The sequence below is a fragment of the Symphalangus syndactylus genome, chromosome 9 (assembly GCF_028878055.3).
Source record: "Symphalangus syndactylus isolate Jambi chromosome 9, NHGRI_mSymSyn1-v2.1_pri, whole genome shotgun sequence".
In the NCBI taxonomy this organism is placed as follows: Eukaryota; Metazoa; Chordata; class Mammalia; order Primates; family Hylobatidae; genus Symphalangus; species Symphalangus syndactylus.
In genome coordinates this window covers 17,613,721-17,637,943 of record NC_072431.2, presented here as the reverse complement: position 1 = coordinate 17,637,943, position 24,223 = coordinate 17,613,721, and the positions used below count along the sequence as shown (strand labels likewise).

The 24,223-nt window shown below is 40.3% G+C and overlaps 2 protein-coding genes across 7 annotated transcripts in view; one reads left to right on the top strand and one right to left on the bottom strand.

Moving 5' to 3' along the window:
• Positions 1 to 1,300: 1,300 nt before the first annotated feature.
• Positions 1,301 to 17,476, top strand: PAX9 (paired box 9). Of its 4 annotated transcripts, none has more exons than XM_063645946.1 (5): positions 1,460 to 1,693; positions 2,503 to 3,129; positions 6,066 to 6,205; positions 15,862 to 16,084; positions 16,882 to 17,476. In XM_063645946.1, the coding sequence occupies exons 1-5, from the start codon at positions 1,690 to 1,692 to the stop codon at positions 17,034 to 17,036; spliced, it is 1,149 nt and encodes a 382-aa protein (XP_063502016.1). In that variant the 5' UTR covers positions 1,460 to 1,689; the 3' UTR covers positions 17,037 to 17,476. The 4 variants fall into 4 exon arrangements, with proteins under 4 accessions (XP_055147473.1, XP_063502016.1, XP_063502015.1 ...); XM_063645945.1 differs by having other exon boundaries at positions 6,063 to 6,205; XM_063645947.1 differs by having other exon boundaries at positions 6,063 to 6,205; positions 16,305 to 17,476.
• Positions 17,477 to 19,386: 1,910 nt separating this feature from the next.
• SLC25A21 (solute carrier family 25 member 21) overlaps positions 19,387 to 24,223 on the bottom strand; it is a 516,179-nt gene continuing 511,342 nt past the window's right edge. For 2 of the 3 annotated variants that reach the window (XM_055291501.2, XM_055291502.2), the window contains 2 exons: positions 23,455 to 23,507; positions 20,039 to 20,369 (listed from right to left, as the gene is read on the bottom strand). In XM_055291501.2, coding sequence (XP_055147476.1) covers positions 20,308 to 20,369; positions 23,455 to 23,507 — 115 coding nt within the window. In that variant the 3' untranslated portion in view covers positions 20,039 to 20,307. Of the gene's footprint in view, positions 20,370 to 23,454; positions 23,508 to 24,223 lie in introns of all 3 variants that reach the window. The other variant, XM_055291500.2, reaches the window with a different exon arrangement.

The window sequence follows — 24,223 nt, the reverse complement described above, 5'->3', positions numbered from 1 at the left end:
CGATTCTAAAGAGTGGTGTTTTAGTTCATCTTTACCTTTCACATCTTCCATTCTGTTAGGTAATTTTGAATTTAGAGTGTATCCTAACCATAGAAGTGGGAATCTGGAGATCTCTTCCTTTGCAGAAGCATGGCCGATCATAGTTTTTTCCTGGGTTCTTGCAACTTACTGGCCTGAGATCTGGGACCAGTCAGCTTCCCTGGGTGTAGACCGGAGCCACACACATCCCTGGGGACTGTTGGGGAAGCAGCCTGAATCCTGTGTGCACAAGGAGCCTTCTGGATTGTCAAGTAGCAGTAACAGAGTTCACGACCCCAAGCAGTACAAACTCCCAAATTCACGAAAATATTTCTCTTCTTGTTTATTATTTTGATTCACATTCTCCACAACCCTAACTGCAAATATTAATAACTTTGCTTGCAAAAAAGCATACGGTACACTTTTGATTAGACTTAGAGTGAACAAAAGTGAAAATTCCGAAGTAGGCAGAACCACAGGGCCTCTGGGAGCTTAATGGAAGACGAAGGAATTACATCCATGTGCAGCGTTGGTGGCCACTGTCTTGGGGCTAAGTCTCTTTTACATTCAAACAAAACTCTTTCGAGAGGGCTCACTGGTTTGGAGAACCCTCACGAACGCTGGCACCGAGGGCCAGGGGCCCAGGACAGTGGCTGAATGTGGCAGAGTCTTAGGCTCCGTAGTGAGTGCCCCACGCACTGGCAATCGGTCGACTTGGGGCTGTGCGCTAGCGTTAGCTGCCTGTGGTTCAGTTCCCCGCACACGGCGTGGCCCCTGCCTCGAGCCTGTGTGGCTAGTGGTTGGCCGATCCACTTGGACTGGGGGGCCGCCGCAGGAAGCTGGTGGAAGGAGGAACCTCCCTGGCCTTACCAGTGGCCCCACCTGTGGCTCGGGCTCCCCGCAACCTCCTGGTTTCTCTGGCCGGCCTATCTTCCTACACCTGCGCTCTCGCCACCTGGCATGGACTGAAGTGAGGTAGAATCGGCAGGTGACACAGATCCTTTCCTGACAGTCCCCAGAGGCCCGCATGACAGATTTTGCTAAGACAACTCCCTCGCCCCTGTGCGCGGTGGCGCCCGCCTCCCACCTATAGTCTTAACTTCAATTCTGAGAAGTCTATCGTTCCCCAGAGGAGGTCTCCTCGGGCCCCTTCTCCCTTCGAGTCATTCATGTTCAGACCAAACGCTTTCATTTGTGTATTCAGCATTTTACCAGCCTGATTTTGCTGTCTTTTTGTGCCGCTTCTGGGAAGATGTCAAATACCGATTTTCATTGTATTTAGTCACCCAGGTGGGGAGACAGCCTGAGACAGCGGAAGGAGTTTCCTGGACTGCGCTGTCGCTCACCGACCCGCACCAATCACCACGCAGTTTGCCCTCGGACCCGCCCCTTTTAGGGCGTGTCCCCAGTGAGTGATAGACGGAGCCGCCCGGCCCTGCTCAGCCCAGCCCACGTTGCTGCTTAGATTGAAATGCAGAACTCAAGCCTCTTTCATCGGGGCACGGACTTCCTTTTACTTCTTCCTTTTGCCCTCTCGCCTCCTCCTTCTGGGAAGAAGCGGAGGCGCCAGCAGTCGGCCGGGATAGAAACAGACCGGGCCATTGAGGCGGTGCGGAAAGTTTCTGTCTGGGAGTGCGGAACTGGGGCCGGGTTGGTGTACTGCTCGGAGCAATGGGTGAGTGGCGGCGGGGGACTCCGTCAGAGCCGAGAAGGGAGGGAGGGAGCGAGCGGGCAAGGGAGGGAGGGAGGGAGCGCGAGGGCGCGCGCCACTAAGCGCTCACGTTCTCTATTGACTTTGCTCGTGTTCCTACAAGTTGTAGGAACACGCTAAGGGTCAGCGGCGCACAGCAGTTCACTGTGAACGCTGGCTACTGGGAGGCTGTTGATGCCATTTTCTGATTTTAAGAGAAGGGAGCTGTGGCATCAGCGAGCCTTGCAGCCCGAGTAGCAAACCAAGTTTTGTTTCACACGCGCGCACACATGCAAACAAAATAGGAAAACAAAACAAAACAAAACAAACAACAACAACAACAACAACAAAAAACACCCTCTAGCTTCCCCTAGACTTTGTTTAACTGGCCAGGTCTCCAGAAGGAACGCTGGGGATGGGACGGGTGGAGAGAGGCAGCGGCTCAAGGACTTTAGTGAGGAGCAGGCGAGAAGGAGCGCGTTCAGGCGTCAAGACCGACTTCTCCTCCTGCTTCGGGAGACTTTTGAACGCTCGGAGAGGCCCGGCGTCTCATCACTTTACTTGGCTGCAGGGGCCTCCGGCACGGCAGTAATGAGGGAGGAGGTCCGATTGGACCGTGACGGTTTGGGGCCGTTCGGCTGTGTTCAGGGACCATATGGTTTGGGGACAGCCCCAGTCGTTAGTACAGGACGGGTGCGTTCGCCCAGTCCCCGAACGCGTAGGGAGGCCCAGTGGCAGGCGGCTGTCCCAAGCAGCGGGTGCGCGTCCCTGCGCGCTGTGTGTTCATTTTGCAGAGCCAGCCTTCGGGGAGGTAAACCAGCTGGGAGGAGTGTTCGTGAACGGGAGGCCGCTGCCCAACGCCATCCGGCTTCGCATCGTGGAACTGGCCCAACTGGGCATCCGACCGTGTGACATCAGCCGCCAGCTACGGGTCTCGCACGGCTGCGTCAGCAAGATCCTGGCGCGATACAACGAGACGGGCTCGATCTTGCCAGGAGCCATAGGGGGCAGCAAGCCCCGGGTGACTACCCCCACCGTGGTGAAACACATCCGGACCTACAAACAGAGAGACCCCGGCATCTTCGCCTGGGAGATCCGGGACCGCCTGCTGGCGGACGGCGTGTGCGACAAGTACAACGTGCCCTCCGTGAGCTCCATCAGCCGCATTCTGCGCAACAAGATCGGCAACTTGGCCCAGCAGGGTCATTACGACTCATACAAGCAGCACCAGCCGACGCCGCAGCCAGCGCTGCCCTACAACCACATCTACTCGTACCCCAGCCCTATCACGGCGGCGGCCGCCAAGGTGCCCACGCCACCCGGGGTGCCTGCCATCCCCGGTTCGGTGGCCATGCCGCGCACCTGGCCCTCCTCGCACTCCGTCACCGACATCCTGGGCATCCGCTCCATCACCGACCAAGGTAGGGGCTCAGAGGCTGGGCGTGTGGATGTGCAGCGTCTGCCCCGCACTCTCGCGGAGGTCCCAGTATCTGCGGCCTCAGGGACACTGTCTTTCCCACCACCTGAGGCTTTTTCCTTTGGAAACGTAAGGAGTCTTCCTAGGGGGTGTCCTGATCTCATTAACTTGAAACTCATGCCCCTGGTTTCCTTGCCACACACAGTCTCCTGCCTCATCTCAAACTACCAGACCCATAACATCCCCCCATCCCCAACACATGGTTCGCATTTTCCACCCTCCCCCGCCTCTCGCGCCGAGGCAGCCTCAGCCCGGCTTGCTCACTTGGAGAGTGCGGCAAGGGCTGGACTTGGGGCGCAGCCCGGGAGGCCCGAGCCTGCTTGGGGCTGCCGGCTGCAGACGCCGCTGCGGGCAGAGCAGCTTGCTTGGGGATCACTACGGCCGGGAGGAGTCCGGCCGGGAGGAGTCCAGCACTCCATGGAAATTGAAGTATTCTCCGATTCTGGTAATCAGGCCAAATTTGCTCAGGCAGGAAGTTCAAATGTCACCTAATTGGTTTCGTTCTTATGCTTCACTTCATTTTCCTCGGAAATGGAGGTCCCGAAGTTACTGCTAGTAACTTGCATGTAACTCATTCCCAGACGAAGTCATATTCACATTCTCTTTCTCTCTCTCTCTCTCTCCCTCCCTCCCTCCCTCCATTCACTTTCTAACTTAACAGACTTCGCTGTATATATCTCAGGAAGGGAGGTGGCATCAGCCACTGCAGTGATGGAGATAAAATGCAGGCAATTCCATGTTGTCCTTTTACTGTTCTTGTCAGTTTTCCCTGAGCCTGCCACTTTCCTTTGGGGTCCCCGGGTCCCCGTGAATGCAAGTGGATATCTATCTAGTTCCTGCATGTTTTCAGCAGTGCCACCCCACTGTTCCTTTCCTTTCTCACCCCTGACCTTGCCTAGTCCTAAGCGTCCTTTCTGCGTTGTCAGAAGGACTCCCCGAGCCCTCCTGCCCAGTCTGGCTTCCGCAGGAGACCTGAGTTTGTTTTCTTTTACCCAGTTTTTTTTTTTTTTAAGGCGTTAACTTTTTTCTTGGTAGGGAGAAAAGAAAGTCTAAATGACCTAGATGCAGAATTTAAATAATGTGTAGATAGTCCACTTTCTTAATTTCTCAGCCTAAAGTTTTAAAAGTGTAGAGGAAAAATTAAATAGGAAAGGGGGAAATAGTTTCTTTAATTACTTCCTGCCTTTCTTGGTTGCCACCACATTGGCACAATTATCTTTTTAAGTAATTAAAGCAGGGCTCTGATTTCTCATCTTCTTGTTTTCTGACTGCAAGTTTACAAGAGCCCAGTTTTGTCTTATTTGGAGCTACTTGGAGCCGTAGTTGGAGAGAATTTGCCCTTGATTTATAGGATAAACTGACCTCACTGACATTTAAAGGAAGGCCCTGTTCATGGGAAAGTGTGAGATCAGCAGAAATGGGGGCTCACAGGGGGATCTCAATTTCTTAAGATAACTTCAGGCTTGTGCCCACCGACTGCCTTTTGTCTGGGAAGGCAAAGATAGACAGGCAGTTCTGGACCAAAACACAGTTTCCTGGTGCAAATGGGACTCAATCTAGTTCTTGGGGGTGGTAGAGGAGGAGACATAGTGGAAAAAAAAAAAAGGCTGACAGAGTTTAAAAGAAAACTTTTCCTGCCTAGGGATCCTACCGTCAGAGCAAATGTCAGTTGGGAAAGTATTGGAGAATGGAAAGGAGCAACTTTTCCTTTTAGATATTGTTGGGATTTTGGATGCCAGCTTTAAACAACCCAGTTTGTGACAAATTTGTGATTATAAAAATGATCATTTCTACAAAAATGCTCACTCTCTTAAAGCACTGTGTTAGATGGAAGTGTTTAAAATCAAGTTACAATGGCTTTGCCAAACTTCGGTCCTCCACCCATAGGACCCAAAGACAAACATACATTGTTTGTAGCCTTCACATATCTCTTTGAAACTATACTTGGTCACTGAAAATGCCAATAATTCAATATTCTCAACCCCAGGTATTATAATCATTACTTTACACCATACAATTTTCTTTGCATCTCCACCAAGAACAGAAAGAATAACTTTTAGCATTACACCTTAACACTTAATTTTACTTTCATTTTCTTAACCTATTTCATTTTCCCTTTCTTGTATATGTATATTTTAAACTCTTTCAGGAAAACCCTGCCACTAGCACCCATGGCATGTATGGTGGTAACTGCAAGATTTATTTTTAAGTCATATGCACATATCACATATGTAATGTGTAGCGGTAGAGTATCAAGGGGAGCCCTATGCACACACAAAGCAGAAATCTGTGCACGTATATTTTGCACTGTATCGTGGGAATAATTTAGTTATTTGTTTGCAAAGGACTGTGCAGGCCTTTTTGTTCTCTATTGACATAAGTACCAGATCCCCACAGTGCAGTGAGCACCAGTGCAGGCACCCTTAGGTCAGACGCTCCTCTCTTTCCTTTCAGCCATCCCCACTGCCAAATCGTTGTCAACCCCCAGTCGGCCTTGGGTTAAGAATGAGGAGGTGGAGAACGGCACGTGCAGCCTTAAGGGTTCCTTCCCCGATTTAGGTTTCTTCCACTCCTTTGCGCTGGGAGAGCGAAGGGGCGGAGGGAAATCAAAAACCGGTTGAAAAAAGAAAAAAATATCTTCCCTCAGGCGTGGGTCAGAGAATTTGGAAAGGCCTACTCTCAGGCGAGTAAAACTTCACCAGGCCCTGGGCTGGAAGCACAGGAGGTCGCGGCTGGGTCCAGCGCCCTCGGGAGGCCAAGGGCAGGGAGCCGACCCAAGGTCTAAGCCCTCCAGCTCTCCGTCGCGGGTTTGGGTCCCGTCTCAAGAGTGGGGCGCGCGGGCTGGGCCTCCGGCCTGACACCTTCTCTTCTCTCCAGCAGTGAGCGACAGCTCCCCCTACCACAGCCCTAAGGTGGAGGAGTGGAGCAGCCTGGGCCGCAACAACTTCCCCGCCGCCGCTCCGCACGCGGTGAACGGGCTGGAAAAGGGAGCCCTGGAGCAGGAAGCCAAGTACGGTCAGGTGAGGAGGCGAAGGTCCGGCCAGGTGGGCCGCGTGGCGGCGGTGATTTAGACGATGGAACACTCGGGTTCCTTTCTGAGCTTCCCGCGAGAGAAGCCCAGGCTGGCGCCCCTTTGCTGCTACTAGCCAGATCCTTCGTGGACTGGGGCGAAGCAGAGGCCTGGGCCTTGGAAGGCGGAGCTGGGGGCCTCGACCCCCTCCAGGGGCCGGGAGCGCTCGCCAGGGCGAGGGGGGTCTGGGGCGGCAGCTCCCCGGGGCGCGGCTCTGGGAAGCGGCTTCAGGCCTCTCGGCCTCCGGGGGCTTGGGGAGGCGGCTCCCGAAGCCCTTTCGGCGGTTCTCATTGGGGGTAGAGTTAACCAAAGAAGGCGCTTCCGAAGGGCCGGGCGGAGCGGCCCTGCGGCCTCAGAGTCGCGCCTTCACGCCCGCGAAACGCGCGCCCCGGGTCTCGGCCCCACTGTGCGACGGGGGCTGCGGGGTCCTCACGCTCGGACTTTCTCTCCCGTGGCTCTCGGACAAACCCGCTTGGCCAGTCCTGCGAAGAGGGGCACCCAGATAAACGTAACAAAGCTACCATTTTCTCGACTAAAGGTCACATTGTAATCTCCCAAGGAAGTTAGTGAGAAAACCTCAAATTATACGGACTGGCTGTGGACCGTTTAATTTTTCTTTCCCTCCGTCCCTCCCTCATGTCTCCAAAGGAAAATTTAAAACACTCGTGTTTTTATTTTCCCCCCGAGCAAAGCTAAGCAGCCACCACCACAAAAGCCCCAGATTTAAGTCTAAATTCATCACCGTCCTGGAGTCAAGAGTTCAAAACTCTCAAAAACCGGACCTTAAGGCAATGTAAGGTTTCCCCAGCAGACCCCAGTAGGTTTGCAAATTTCTTAATCCCAAACTCAATTCCAAAGCCTCAAGCTATTCAGTTTTCGTTTTATTATTTTGAAGACTTAAAATTTTTAATGTTATCTTATCTGTCAAAATCAGCTTTTAAAATTAAGTGGAATTTGTTCCTCTTACTCACTTGAAAAAAAATCTTAGTCATTTTCTGTAACAAATCCCATGTCCACTTCCTCTTCCCTCTCTTATTTTGTTGAAATAGAATCAGAATACATATTAGTGGCTCTCCAATGGCAAATAACACAGAAAATAGCAGCAAGGAAAGAGAGCCCTTTTCCTTAGTCTGTTTCTACTGTAAAGAATGTCAATGAGAAATGATAAGGAAGTTTGTCATTTTCTTTTACTAAATGACCCACCCTTAATTCGTAATTTGCAAAGAAAAGGCAGAATAGTACAATGGTTAGGAGCTCCGATCGCTGGCTGTACGACTTCTTAGGAAAATATTTAATTTTTTAGAGTCTGTATTTCTTCATCTTTAAGACAGGGAAATGATACTCCCAACCCAGAGATGTTATGAGTATTCAATGAGATAATGCAACCATGTGGCACATAGTAAGCATTTATTAAGTATTGCCTGTGGTTCTAAGTGGCAATTAAAGAGACAAGTGTAAAAGCAAGTAATATTTATCAGAGTATACTTTGTTCTGAGAGGCCATAGTCAAAAAGCTTCAAGGGATTTTGTTACAAACAATAGAAAGTGTGTATAAAGCAGCTACCATAGGGGCAAGCATTGAATACGCGCTCAGTGCTTTTTATTAGGTCATCATTTATTGGAATAACATTGTGAAGTATAGAGTTGAAAAAGTTTCTAATTCCCACATGTCATTGATGAACCCAGTTTATATATCAAGCAGTCATAATCCAAAAAAAAAAAACCTTTATACTTATTATTTATTTATTTATTTTGAGACAGAGTCTAGCTCTGTTGCCAGGCTGAAGTGCAGTGGCGCTGTCTCTGCTTATTGCAACCTCTGCCTCCCAGGTTCAAGCGGTTCTCCTGCCTCAGCCTCCCGAGTAGCTGGGATTACAGGCACGCGCCGCCACACCCACCTAATTTTTGTGTTTTTAGTAGAGACAGGGTTTCACCATGTTGGCCTGGCTGGTCTTGATCTCCTGACCTAGTGATCCACCCACCTCGGCCTGCCAAAGTGGGATTACAGGCGTGAGCCACCGCGCCGGTCAGTTATTTTTATTTTCTCTTCCTTGAATTATAGATCTAACACTGAAATTTGTTTGGAAATGCTTAGTTTATAATACACTTCAAAACTAAACTGACAAATTATTTAAAATAAAAAATTTGAAGTTTTAAGTAATTGATATTCTGATTATTAAAAATAGATTACGTTTTATATACTATATTTTAAATCACTAAATTATCACATTTATAAAAGAATAAAATTTAAAGAAATAAGTAACCAAATAAATATTGCTCTAAATACTTAATAAGCTATTTTTTAGAATAAAAATATTTATATTAAACTTACATTTGCAAAGTTCTTAATTGCAATATGCTAATCTTCTGCATTGCAATATATTTAGTAGTTAGATAATTCAAATGATGTAAAATTTCTAAACCTGAAAAGTTTCTAAGAATAATATAAATTAGTGACTACTCTATGATAATTATCAAAATAGTGCTTAATGTTGAAGGTGTGCCAAGTTCAGCCGTGTCATTTTTCTGAGCAGTTTTGAACTTTAGACAGTGATTTCATGTAAGGTTAAATTACACATTAATACTTGTTTATAAACATACAAAGGTAAAGTGTTGCCCATATATGTGCATTTCTCTTACCAATATTCAAAGGGCAGATTTATTTTTAAAAGTTATTTTTCAAAATGGAATCAGCATATTTCAACCAAAATGTAAACTCAGGTAACACATATTTTTCCCTCTGCTTATATTATGGGCAAAAACTTGAATGTCTTTGGCCAAAAAAAAGCTTTAAAAATTTTCCCACTTTCAAGGCATTTGTGATTGTTATTAAATAGTGCAATATTGTATGATAGTAGTTTAACTTTATTATATAAAGAAGGAAATTGAGAATTCAGAATCATAGAGCTTAAAGCATATTTTTCTTGAGGACATCTGAAGAATTACCAAAGGGCTAAACTATGCAACTGAGTATAGATACTATTGATTACCATAATCTAAAGTTTCTATTTTCAGCTTAAACTGTAAAGACAGATGTCCTGATTCCTAGTAATTAAAACTGTATGCATATTTCAGCTATGCATATACCTATCTTTTGTCTTTGAAAATTCAGTTTAGAATATTCCAACTTGTCTTACATATTAATATTACATTGTAATTAATATTTTGCAGTGCCATTCGGAAGTCCTTATTGTCTCTGAGGATAGAATATTTATATTGGCTTTTTTATACCTACAGTTAATATTGGGGCTAGAAGTACTTAATTCCATTAACTTCTGAATGGCAACAATGTTCTCTGCTTCCTGATGGCCGGTTCTCTTCTGTTGAAAGCATAAAACTCCAATGGAATAAAATTGGAATGGCCAAAAAACCTTATATAGAGAATCATAGGGGCTGGAATACATTTGTCCTTTTAGGAAGTATTTCGTGAATTAATGCCTCAATTTTATTCAAACTATATATAAATAATTGTATAGTTCTTGAAAAATTTTCTGCAAATGGGCCTACTTTCTCATGAAAAATACATTGCATATCTGATACTCTAAAGTAATTGGAGTGACAGATTTATAAGCTTTGGGTATCTTCATTTTGCGGTTGCAGATATTAATTTGGCAAGTTTAATATAACACTAGCTAAAAATTGAGATGTCAGAAATAGAGAATAGTCTATAAATACTTGAACTTTTTAAAAGTTCAGAATTAAGTTGTGAAAATAGTTGAATTTAAAGATATAATCTGAAATTCTTATGAAGCATTTACTTGTACATGCATCTGAAGTGAAGATAGTCTTCTAGAATCCTGAATGTGATTTTCTAGTGTATTATTTTAAAAATTGGCTGTCCTTGTGGACGTACTGTTCTCAGGAAGATATAAATGATATTGCACTAATTTTCTTCATATTAAAGTTAATTTTTGTAAATAATTTATGATTTATAGACAGTGAAATCTTAGGCAAATGCCAGCAGAGTGTCTTTGAAATTCATAATGTTATCTGTTATGAAAAACATTCTTTGACCTGGTTACATTTTAACTAGTAGTATTTCAAAATAAAATTAATGATCATTTATCAGTAAAATGTGTTGTATAAAATAGCAGGGAAAGGTAATTGAAAATTTTTCAAGGCTATGTCAATTTTAATAATATTTTGGAAAATTATAAAATTTAGAAAAGCTTTTAAATAGCGGCTTTCCATTTCTTAGAGACATTTAGATCTACAATATGATAAGTAAGCATAATTAAGATCTTGTTGGATGAATGTTGAAACCATATTTATAACCATCATTTCATTTTGTCAGGTATGTTTTACTAGGTCATTGCATAATGAATTAAAAATGGAAGAATGACAGAAAAATGAGTTCACCAAAAAAGAGAAAATCTTGTTTATTTTCAGATCCAAAACTTTTTCTTGCTTATGATATCAAGGTTGAAATTCTAGGTGAAGCACATCTCTATTTGTGGCTAAATCTACTTTATTGTGAAGCCAAGGTAAATTCATTTTATCATAAGAGGAGGACCAGGTTGAACTGACAAGTGAAAGCAGATTGTGGGCAGAGGACCTGGCACTGTTATTTGCATTTATCTTCACGATAAAAAATGTTGAGTAGACAATTCCCAGAATTTGAATAATAGTCTATAACCTCTAATTGCCAGACATTTACCATACCAGTTTTATGGTGGTCACAAGTGTTTTGATACTCATGTATTTTCATTTACTTGGAGGAGGGAGGATAAATGGAATAACCATAAATCAAACAATAAATGGCTAGGTTAGAACTTCTGTTTACTTTTTTCAACAGCTTTATTCATTTTGCTTGCTTAAAGTGTAATGCTTGTTTTGCAATAAATGGTGCCTACCTTTTTGCTTTGTTTTTTAAGCCACAATGTCACATCTTTTGCTTTCACAAACCTACACTAACTTAAGTATACATATGGTTGTGGAATCCTTATGATGTATCCTGTTTTGTGGGGATACAAGATGATTAAGGCAAGTCCCTGTCCTCAAACAGTTTACAATCTAGCCCTCTGCTAATACGGTTCCTCAATATATTCACTAAAATTCCTTTAAAAAAACTGGTAAATCTGTATTTTGAACATTCGGAACAAATGAAATTAAAACTTGTACTTTCATTCTTCTTGTGATAACCTTAACTAGAAGAACTACATTGCATCTTATATATTTTTTTCTAGACTATTTCCTTTAATGTCAGTGTGATGAAGTTGGTCTTTTCCTAAAAGTATTAAAACAAAGCATTAACTTGCTTTTTCTAGGGTATGCAATTTAGTCTATTTTGCTTTGTATTAGTAAATCTCCTTCTGAAATTTAGGTAGAAGATAGTTTGCTATAGAGAGCACCCTTGCACAGTTCTTTCAGGGGAAAGAATTCTCATGCCTTTCGTGGAAGATCCACATGAGAAAGCAGTTGATGGATTGAAGTCTTATTTATGGAATCTTTAGGTAAAGTCATTTTCAAAAATGAGATTTCCATTACATGCCCATTGCTGGGGTTTCATTTGGAAAATTTGTTTACTCTTCCCTGGGGATTCCATATGTTGGTTGATTTATAAATCATATTTACAATCCAATTAAATAGAGTAATTTAGCATGTTTGCTCCCACTATATTTATAGTGTACATTTGGTAGTCTCTACTCGGCCTAACTAGCTTTTCAGATTAATTACATGCCCTTCACTGAAAACGTTAAACCGATTTGGGACGTTTAAGTCATGTACTCTTTTACTGGAAAGAATAAACAAACATCAATGCTACCTGTAGTTGTTTTCCTTTGCGGTGGAAAATTTTACTCTTTCAGTGATTGCTTCATAAATAACAATTACTCGACCCAGTAGAGATTTATATCTTTTACTTATGTTATGTGTCAAAATTAACAGTGAGAAAATTGATGTGTTTATTGAGTCACTAAAATGAATAAATAATGAAGGTGGCAGGAGGCAGGTAAATTTTAAAGCACATTTACTTGCTCTTTTTTTTCTAAATTTATAAATCTGAACTTCAAAAGTAAAAAGTAAAATTAAGACCAAACTCTCCAGACCCTCAAGCTAGGTCATAATTTAACCTGAGAGAAAACTAAGGGCTATTTTTATACTGTTTAAGTTTAAAGATTTCTGGTTTTTTTTTTTTTTTTAAGCAAACACTTTAGCCTCTCCTTGCCTTTTTCTTTTTTCTTTCTCTTTCTTTCTTTCTTTCTTTCTTTCTTCCTTCCTTCCTTCCTTCATTTATTTATTTATTTATTTTTATTTATTTTTTTGTGTGATGAAGTCTCACTCTTGTTGCCCAGGCTGGAGTGCAATGATGCGATCTCGGCTCACTGCAACTTCCGACTCCCGGGTTCAAGCAATTCTCCTGCGTCAGACTCCCAAGTAGCTGGGATTACAGGCACCTGCCACCATGCCCGGCTAATTTTTGTGTTTTTAGTAGAGACGGGGTTTCACTATGTTGGCCAGGCTGGTCTTGAACTCCTGACCTCAGGCAATCCTCCCGCCTCAGCCTGCCAAAGTGCTGGGATTACAGGCATGAGCCACCGTGCCTGGCTGCCTTTTTCTATGAGATGAAATCAACCATCTCCGAGCTTCTCTTCCTACCCTGTCTTTCTGTAGTACAAAGGGATTGCATCACTAAAATGATACTAAATAAATATTGTGGATTTAAGAGAACTTTGAAATATTTAGTACTAAGAATAATGACATAAAGCAAGTTTGTGCATTAAGTATGAGAAATTGGACAAATATGGAAAAATTTGCTCTTTTTTTACACTTGATAAATGAGTGTAATCATGGAATAAATAGGGCACTAGAAGGTAATACAGGCCTAAATCCAATGTCCTGCCTACCCCTAAATTCCAGGAACATTATCTAAGATAAAAGTTCAATGCAGCATGTCTCTGAGGGCCATCTTCCTGGGGGAACATCTCTGGGCAAAAAGAAGTGGGTCCATATAAGGGGACCGTAGACATTGCAACAAAACAACTCAAGAATCCAAGCAAATGGGGCAGATCAATGAGCAAGAGTTCCAAGGGCAAAGGTGTAAGAAAAGGGAAGATGACTAAGCAAGGATTTCAGAGAGAACTGTAATTTTGAATGATAGATAAAATACAAAGAAAAAAGAATGGGTAGGAAAAATTTAGCTGTGATGAAAAATGGAACTCACCAACAGTTATGTTCTGCTAACTAGAACATTGTATAATATTACATTTTTTAACCTTATGTCCCTATATGATGTTGGCCAAAGATTTTTATTATTTTAGAAGTAATTTTAATGTTAGCATTCTTATTTCATTTTTCTTACTTCACATTGGCATCAGTAGTATAAAATATTAGTCAATGCTGGAAATGAAAATATTAGTTAACACCACATAGAGATGTGAACACCTTTCCATAACTGAATTGGATTTATTTCTTTCCAAACTCATTTATCATAGATTATTGGGATAATTCTAAATGAAAATGATTAAAACTATAATCTCTATGCAAAACTAGATTTTTTTCCCCTGTAATTTGATAGTTCTCTATCTTGATACCCATCTCCTGAGAGCCTTAAAGTGTGTCTCCTTTGAGACATAATCAGCCATTCTCAAAAAGTGGAAGAAACTGTTTTTTTTAGAAGGTAAGAAATAGATGAGGATCTAACAATGAGAATCATGTTCTAGAAGAGAAAAGAATTTGTTACCAGATGTTATCTCAAAAGATGCACTAGTTTTAAATTAAATTGCATCTATCTTTTCAGTGTTCAGGAAAAACAGTATGATATGCTACAGAGGACCCTGCACTGGGCAGGGGTGATAAATTCTTTTAACACATGGCCACTGACTTGCCAATTGGTTGAGGGTACACGGCTAAACCTCTTAATCTATATCCTTGTATAAAAAGAGGATAAGATTTCATTTGTATTCAACAGTTATGTGCGGTAGTTTCTTGATTAAAAAAAAGCAGCAGCATCATTCTCTGAGACCCTTAAAATACACTTTAATTTCAGTTGAACATTGTGTTGTATTTGTGACATACTATCTTGTAATCATGATAAACTCAATCATTTATAATGAATTATATAATTCATTAATCCTCATTATTCAGTAAAATATGTTGGATATTTCTTGGTGCCTGGGACATAGGACACACTTAAGAAACTTTAGCATCCTTTCTCTTTCCCTATTTTCAAAGAACCAACATTGAAAAACACAACATGAAGTGTTTTTTCTTACAGAGCATAGACACAAGGCTAACCCCTCTAATATTTTTCTTTTTTTGTCAGAAATGCATGAGTAATGTTGTCATACCCATGTATATATGCTATTCCATGTACATATTCATTTACTCTGCATTGAGAAAATAGTTTTTGAGACCCCACCACTGCATTCTCATAGATGTAGAAGTGAAAACAATAGCCCAAATAAATTAAATTAGAAAATAATTCCTGTGTTGCAATTGAACGGGAAAAAGTACCTAGCTAACATACACCTGATTAACTTAATTCTAAGGATTAAATCAATTTTCCTAATAAAATTCTAGTATTTACATTATATTTTCACTAGGAAATATGTTGAAATGGTAATTCATTCATGTCACTATCAGGACACAGGATCTATGCTTTATTTCTAAAGAGTATAAAAATTGAGGGGAAAAAATTAGACCACTTGAAGAAAGATGCCCAGTGTTCATGCCAGAATCAGGATTAAAAATCAGGGTGTTTTTAGTGTTGTTAATGGTAACGATACCAACAATAATTCATTGGATGCCAAGAGAGCACTGGTTTCTAGGCAGGCTCGCCCGCCAGGACTGCTGCGTTGTGTTTGCAAACAAAGATTTTAATTTCTAAATTCACTTCAAGAGATTTATCCACGCGGCTTTTAAAAACTCACATCACAGGGCCCAAAAACTTTGCAAGCAAATTGGAAAATTTCAAAACCAGGCATATGCATTTCTTTTATATGGGGAAAGACAGTTTCCTTTGTGATAAAACAGTCCTGGAAAAGGTACCTGCAATATTCATTTAAAAATCCTTGCAAGACAAAGTGCCTGATTTTTGTATGTCCTTTGTCCAACGGGCATTTTCAATATGATCTCTTAAAATATGGTCTATATTTTCTTTAACGAAGGTAGTGTTTGTTGTGCGTTTCTAACATGACAGCCTGCAGTCTGTGCCCTTCTTTACTGAAAATGAAAGTTACACCAACCAGGCCTGTCACCAGTGCCTCAACAAAAGAGCCAAACAAAACCCAAGTCCCAGGAAGGTTGACAAAGGCAGTGAGGACAGCCGAATAGATTCTAAGAGTATTTAATTGCCATTAATTCTTTCCTCACCCTGCACCTCCTTCCTGTACTTCCAAGTGGCACAAGCAAATACTATGAATTTTCTGGTTGCAGCTTTCTCTAAATGTTTGTGGAAAGAATAACATCTTGCCATTATGTTTGTTTAAGTGGCAAGATTGTGAATGTCTTTAGAATATAATAAAGCTCAATTTTTTAAAAAAAGTCGGAGAGTAGAGTCAGAGCATTGCTGGCTTACTCAGACTTAAGCTCTGCTTCTTTCTAAGAACGTGTGAAATGTTCACTCCTATAATGTGATTATTTTTCACTTCTTTTCTACTCCTCTCAGGCACCAAATGGTCTCCCAGCTGTGGGCAGTTTCGTGTCAGCATCCAGCATGGCTCCTTACCCTACCCCAGCCCAAGTGTCGCCTTACATGACCTACAGCGCTGCTCCTTCTGGTTATGTTGCTGGACATGGGTGGCAACATGCTGGCAGCACCCCATTGTCTCCCCACAACTGTGACATTCCCGCATCGCTGGCATTCAAGGGAATGCAGGCAGCCAGAGAAGGTAGTCATTCTGTCACGGCTTCTGCACTCTGATGGGAAATTCCGTCTCCAGCAGCTTCACCCGGGTCTCCCTGTCTCAGCACCTCCTACCCCAATTCCCAGGTCTCACATCCCACCCCTCCTGCCCTCCAGCCCTCCTGCCTTGAAAGCTGGCTGTACGGACTCACATCCTTTGTGCTGATGACACTTACATATTTCTTGCCATAACTTTTCTCTTGCAGAAAAACTGACATGACTTTAGGATTTAAAAACAAGAGGAACGATAAGCATTGAATGAGACATTTGTGTTGCCCACAAACTGTCTTAACATAGCAAAGAAACCTACACCCCTCAAAGGGTTTAAGGAACTTTACAAACTAGTCTTTGGTAAAACCACATGTGTATATTTATTCTAAATCAACCTGAACTTTTGAAATGTGCAATTGTTGAGATTTTGCAAAATCAATAAAGGAAAATACTTATAGAAAAAATTATGCTACACCCTCTAATCAAATATGGTAACCAAGTAAGCTTTAATTCATCATTAGGAAACAAATCAATAAGTGACTTGTTGGAGTGATCCTTTGTTTATCTTTAAGACATGACCTATTTTGTTGAAAAATATATGTAGAACCCAAGCAATATCTGAATCTAGCTCTCCCTGGTGTTTTGACTTCGTTCCAAATACAATAATGTTTATATTTTCTATTAGTTTGTAAATACGGACTCTGGATGGTGCATTTGTGTCTTCATTCCATAAGATATTCCCCTCCCCCCAGCCCCACCCCCTCTCTATTTTTTTCTTTCTTTTTTGCAAAGGTGACTTTCTGGCAACGTCTTTTTCTCTGTTTGGTGGTGGGCTGCTCGGGCTCCTGGACCTGGACTTGCCCCCAAATTTTGTGTATGCAGTGAAGGCTTCAACATCTCATGAAGGACACTTTCTTTCTACAGCAGAGGACACGAAAAACAGATAAAACAAGCCAGTCTCCCATTTTGTACCTAATCAAACAACACACATGCCAAGCATATAAAGACAAGAGGGTGGAAAATATCTGAACAAGAAAGCTCTAAAGGAAGTCACTTAGAAACTTAAGTTTAATGTGAAATGTTTTGCAAAGACCCTTAAAATGAACTTTGTGTTAAGAAACCACTGTGAAACTAAATTGTACTATTATTGTTGGCTTACCTGTGTGTTCAGTAATCTCAGCCCCAAATTATGTTGTAATTTAAAGAAAATGGAAAATTCTGCTCTAATGAATGTAACAATGGCTTGCTGTGAAGTTTACATTGTTGTACAGAAGCATAATTTGCATGTAGGTAAACTGGTGGTGGTACTAGAAATACAATGTTATTTAATTTTGACAAATTCCCTTTATTCATTTCTGAAATTACAGGACACAGTTTAACTCATAAACCTTTCTAGACCAGTTTATTTTTCACTTTAATGTTAATAACAGTTGTGGAGTATGTGTGTGTGTGAGCATGTGAGTATGTGTTGTATTTTAAAACAATTGATTTTCTGGGGCAAAATTCTACAGTTTTTAATCCCTTCCGTTTAGGAAGTTCTTCCTGTTTGGCAATATAGGCTTAAAAATATGTTTTTAGGACATTGGTACAATTCAGCTGTTGGAAAATTAATATATTGAGGGTTTTTTGGTACTAATTCTGTGCAATAACTAAAAGAGCACCTCACTGGATATGGATGTTGAAGATGTATTCCCTAGGTGATTTTAATTTCTTCCCATCTGTGCTGTGCACAGTCTACATGGCAATGCGGTTCCACCACATTGGTTTCATGGCTTCATTTAAAACTCAGATGGCTAGATTAGTTAGGTTTTCAAATCACTAGGATGTAAACAGAAAGAAGATTTCTGACACACAAGTTATGTTAGAGTGACTGCTTTTTTCAAACAGCAGATATCTTATAGAGAGCTTTGAACTGCATTTATTTCTAAAGCAACCGAAATTCAGTGCTACAAATAGAGGATTATAACTTCAGGAGAAGAATAAGCAGAAGGAGCAGATGAACTCTCAGGGCCATAGTCTTCCTTTGATCTTGTAAAACTCCCATTGACATCTGGAGTTCCCAGTCTGGTGAGAAAATAGACTATAAACTGAATGGAACAAAGATCCAATCCATTATTTTGGTGGAGACTTTAAAACCATACTATACAGGGACTTTCCTGTCATCTGAAAAACTGATGTAAGGTACAGAACTATTCTTTATCAAATGTTTTTAGGTGGCTGTTAGGGGGCTTTAAAAAATATTAATTGCTTGTGTGGAAATGCAAATAATGTTATTTTCTTTATCTAAATTAAGAAATCTCTTGTTATTGTGCTATTTATAATTTTTTTCTGGTTCTTATATTTTTAAAAATCTAATATTAATGGTATCGAAGTTTCCTTTTCTCCCTCTAGGTCTTAACAGTGAATTCACATGGAGTAATTTTTAAAAGATAACAGATACAATTTGCTATTCAAAGAAAATTATGATTTAAAGCCACTTTTTAAAATACGAGAAGGAAAATAGGATGGATTAAAGGATTAACTTTTAAAGATTATTATTATTGGTTAATGTTGACATATGTCCTCTATCTCATAGATGGTAAAAGTGTTGCTTTTAAACTGGCAAATGCACTCTTCAGAAATCCTTTTCTATCTGATCCACATGGAGAGGTTAAAGGTTCAATTTCATGGCCTCTATGCAGGCAGTGCTCTCATTGGATGTAAGAATATTACCTGCAAGGATAGAATGCAGTTGTGCAAGAGAGACACATTCTTATTTCTCTTTTTTAACAATTTTGTTTTGTTTTTAATGACCCTTTTATTGAATATTGGACTGAGATATAAATTTTCAAAAACACGTTGGAAAGGATGTACAACAGAAGGCTATATATGTATATACAGTATGTCAAAAGCCTTTTATTTTTATACTTCAAATGCTCTAAATTAATAAAAAGTAATAATTACCATGTTATCTTTTACTTTTTATTTTCAAAATGCTTTAGTGAAATAGCCCCATAGTAGAAATAGCCCACAGTAGTAACTTAGGACAAGTGTCATATGGACTTTCAGTTATTCTTGTTGACTTTACTGAATCAGCATCATCTCTGGATGCAGATATAAAATCAAGTTTGGTTACATCAAGACCAAGGTTGGTACATGTTAGTATAGTAATCCTTAGAAATGTTAAGTGTATTTCTTTTTCAGAACATTTCCCCTTCATCATACATGTTTTAATACTGCAGACAGCTGACTTCCCACCTGAAGTTGTCGTTTAAAACTAGTAACCTGAAAATGCAGTTCTGTTCTACACATTATTCCTAAAAATGGCACAGGTAGGCATGCCGAACAAAGGTATTTGGATGCAAATACTGATGGCTGACAAATGGGTCCAAAGCTGTTTCCAGTTTGTGATTTAACATGAAAATATCTCATCAACAAAACCTGTCTTCAAAGAGAACTATGTGGAGGAAAGTAAATTTTATTTCACGTTTCCTACTTGTTAGAAGAGATTTGGGATATCATGATTTAAACATGCTTAAACAACAGTGTTTTAACATTCTGTTTTAAACAATGTTTTGAAATACCTGTTTATTATCTTACAGCAATATGAGATATAAAGTAGATATAGGAAAATAGAGCTGATATGTGCATAGTTCCTAAAGAAAACCAACAGATTTACATTTTAACATAGTATTCATAAAATTAAACATTCTTAAAAGGTCATTTTAGTGCATTTAAAAAATTTTTTCTTGTGCTCTTTAAATATTATTTATGGAATAATTTAAATCATTAAAAAAACTGCTTAAATTTTGGCTTAACTTTTTTTAACCCAGTCTTTGAATAATTTGATTTATTTTCAATAGTTTAAGCATTTCTAGACCTTTTAGGAAAAATACTGATCAATACAATGAATTTTCATTGTGAAGCATTGAAGAGGAACATAGGAGACAAAGTTTCTATTTATTTTATGAAATATATGATTTCTATGCTATTTTTCTATATTCACTTTAAATACCTCATTGTTTCATATTATTTTTTCTTCTCACAGTTTTATTTATACAGTCAAAACTATAATCTCAACTTGCCTATAGATATTTTTTAAAGTATTAAAATAGATTTTGTTCTTGAACAGTTTTCTCCTTCATAATTATACACCTGGCCGATCGATAGTCTGTCTTCTTCATGGTGCTGCATAGCAAATATCCATTATCTCAAGGGGGAAAAACACTTCCTAGGCAATCACCAGTTCTCCTGAAGCCATGAATAGGTGTATTCATAAACCAGCAGCATCACTGCACCACCTAGAAAAGAAAAGAGCTGTTTTTTATTGCAAATCCTCTGGAATAGCACTGGCTTTCCCACTGAATCCATGATGTCTCGCACAGCCTGTCAGGCAGAGGCTGTTCGGAATCAACAGCTCTGGAGCTTCAATACAAAGATATAAACTACTGTGGAAAATTCTCAGGATAAAATCAGGACCATCTTGAGTCTCCAGATACATTTTTCCCCATGAGTTTTTGCAACTTTCATCATTTGTCATCAGATTCTTTTTTAAGCACTTTTAATTTTTAAAAGTAAATAAATATAGGCATATTTAGTCATGTAAGGGGATGTGGCTTTCTTGCGAACAGAAACCTTCAGATTCTTCATGTGTAGGCAAAAGATTTATCTTTTTCAGTCTATAATTAGCAGTCTTAATTGCATTCAAGAAGAAAATCTCTAAGATGGTGCTTGATGGATGAGTCTAGTTTTCTGTCACAGCTTTCAAACTGCATTGCAATGTGGAAATTAGATTCTGAATATTTAGAAAATCTGCATTGCAAAACCTAACAAAAAGGAGTTGAAAGCTAATCTTCATTCCTTTTATCTGCTTCGGTTGTATATGGATTTGAACTTGAAAATTTGGTAGTGGGGGTTGGATGGCATGAGACCACCATTTGTCTTGGAAGAAAAGAGCTACATAACTGTCTGTGAAGAGACATGCTCTGTATTATGTCAACAGGAATGTGGTACAGAAAAGCAGGCACTGAGGCTGCTGAATACCTAGCCACTGGGAGAAGCATTTGTACATGGATCATTTTATGTTCTATTTGATGCAGTAAATAGCATGTGTCCTGTGCCCTTCAGGATCATCTCTTTTTATCCTTTTATGTCTAACTGTGTGAAAAACATTACAAAATCAAAATTTGGACAAATATCCTGAACACAACTTAGAGAAGGCTTGGCTGCATGAATAGAAGATTGACTTCTGATGGAAAGAAATAGAACTTGATTTGGGTCTTAGTTATTTTGAACACACTGCCATATACTTTTTTTTTTTTTTAATCTACAGGTTGCACATGTTTGTGTAACCATATACCAAAGATAATTATCTGCCTGTAATTTTCATTTTTAACCCGTGAAGATACTCTATTAGTCCCCTCTCAGCTGCTCTAGGCCTCTTGGAACTCTGGCAAAAAAAACGAGCTGCACTACGTAGGGTCATTAATATGTAGGTAATCGCTGCACTTATTCTTATTAACCATTCACAATGTAAGACAAGAATATGCAGAGTTGGGTTAGTTTTTGGCCTAGTAATAGTTGAAGTTTAAATCACAGACTTCAAGATTCTTTCATGGAAGGTACCTGATTGTTAGCCACACTGAGCTGCTAAGGCTATTGTAAAAATGCTGAATGCTTCTCCGGAACAAAGAACAAAAATTCCAGGCTCACCTTTCTTTTCTTTTTTTACTGTCTCTCTCTCATTCTTTTTTTTTTTCCTCTCTCATTCTTTAAAGAAAAAAATTTCACCCTTCATTCAAAAGTCTTAATCTTTAACTCAGTGGTACCTTTCTTTCTAGGTTTCTTTGCTTTGAAGTCGCTGGGATGCACATATTTGGAATGAAGTGGAGGGCAGGTCTGTGAGTGGTTTCCAGATATTCACAGTTTGGCTTAGCCTGGCCAGTCAGTTCACAAGAACCCTTTTCTTTGAGTCCAACACCACAGCAACTCAGGACCCCTCATGCAAAGCATTTAAAAAGCCAACCAAACATTTGCAAGCCTCTAACAAAACTTGGGGTCAGATTATTTAAGAGTTTTGGATGAAGGTTCCAGTCAATTACCATTTTAGCTATCCTCTCCCTTGTCACCACCCTTTTTAGGCCCATCCCTTTCTGAGAATGTTGGTTTAGGGCTGGTGCTGTGATTTCCTCTCATATTAGGTCTACTAGCAGGTTTTTACTCTGTGGTGAAGGAAAAACACCACATACTGGGAGAGATGCACAAAATTCCCCACGTTCTATTACTGGGTTAGCTTTTACACATGGGCCAATGACTAATGGAAGGTAGGTCTGAATCCCAAATATGGAACAAAATCCATGTGTAAAGGCCTATAAAGATTGGGATAGATGGGTTGGGAATTGTGGAAGTCTTTCCTAAATATATGAAAGTGTGAGCTGTTCACCAGCTTCAATTTACAGACTCTCAGATTAATAGAAATGTTGGTTCATTGGGCTGAGATCTAAAGGTGAATGTGCATGTGTGTTTGTGTAGCAGGATAGGAGGACAGTAGTGTTAAAAGGGAGGAACTGCAAAGGGAGAGAGGGGAGGAGTAGGAGAAGGTGCTAGGAAATATTACTAGTATGTATAAGTAGGTGAGTGTAGCCTGATTAAAAAATATGTGTGGTCTAGAGTATACTTTTGTACTTATTCACAAGGTTGCTTGTAATCTGAGACTATTTGCCCTGGCGGTTGAGTCTGCAGCAGTGATTTTCTTATCTATTTACATAGAGGCAGCTGATTCTCCCTGTGGGAATGGCAGCCGGTTTTTTTGTGAGTAGGCGTCCTGAAGTGAGGCCCTGAGCCAGAAGCCTCCAGTGTCATGCTGACAAAGCCCAGGAGATGTAAGCAGCTAGTTACGGTGTCACCACTCCCCAGAGGTGACTGTGAAGATGAGTGGCTTTTGCTGTTCATGGAGGCAAGCTGTCCTCCTTTTCTCTTTTTGAAATGAAGTTGAGGCAGGAGCAAGAATGAATTAGGAGCACGAGGAAACGTTTGATTGGGCTGGTTCCTCACTCAGTGAAAAACCTCCCCTTCAGCCAGAAGCCACTGCACACACCTCAGCTCTCACTCAAACTCCAACTGCCTGTGGCTTCTTCCTATTGACTTAAGCTGGGTTTTGGCTTCTGTCAGCCTCCAGCAAGGTCATAAATAGTACTTAATAAACAAAGGTAGAAAATTTCTAATGGATGTCTTCAGTATCTCAAATACTCATAGACAACTTTATATTCTCAAGGTTTCTGTCTTTTACAAAGTGGTAAATATTTTGTTGCTGATGGACACAAATATCAAAAAAAGAGACACTAGAACAATAAAGAAGGAAGGATTAAATAATCAAAATATCATTACCTGGTCCAAGTCTCATAATCTTGGGAAGCAGGCCTTTGTACAAAGCTAAAATCCTGTAATGGGAAGGGAAAGAGAAACATTCTTATTCTGAAAATAAATGGAGTTGTACCTTAGCTTTATTGAGATGGGGGCCCAGCATTTAAAAAAATAAATTATTTGGAATTACACACATCTCAAAGCAGACAGCATCTTAGTATTCTCTGCAGCAAACTGGATGTGGGGAAAGAGTTAATGAATTCTTTATTACCCAACTGTGCTGGTCCTGTCCAATCAGAAACATGACTTTCATCAGTGAGATGGTTTTTGCTTTCAAGACAGGTCTTACTTTCAAGACAGCTGTGTATATGGACAGAATGACTTTTGTAATTGAATTTAAAAGACCACAAACTCAGTCTTTACATTAGGAAATATGATGCAGTTTATATCAAAATAATAAAATATTACTTGTTTACTGGAGAAAAAGAGGGGCAAAGAAACAAAGTAAGATTTAAAAAAGTCAGAAAAATGCACATACTTAAAATTTTTAAAAGTATTTTTACGGAACTGTATAATTCTCCCAGGAGAATATAATTAGGTGGCAATTTAATGGGATTTACAGCCAGAAGACAATTATTCTCCTGCCTATATATTAGTAGGACATATACAATACTATATTATACAAACTGCCAAGTAAAAAGTTCACCTTGGCATTCTAAGGCAAACACGCAGCATAGTGTCACTTTATGGTGTAAGCACATGTTTACATCTTAGTATTGTGTTGTCTTGGAAA

Coding starts and splice junctions, on each gene's coding strand:
- PAX9 (XM_063645945.1), top strand. Junction 6,206..15,861: donor AGGAAGCCAAGTACGGTCAG/GTGAGGAGGCGA, acceptor TACTCCTCTCAG/GCACCAAATGGTCTCCCAGC. Junction 16,085..16,881: donor AATGCAGGCAGCCAGAGAAG/GTAGTCATTCTG, acceptor TTTTTTGCAAAG/GTGACTTTCTGGCAACGTCT.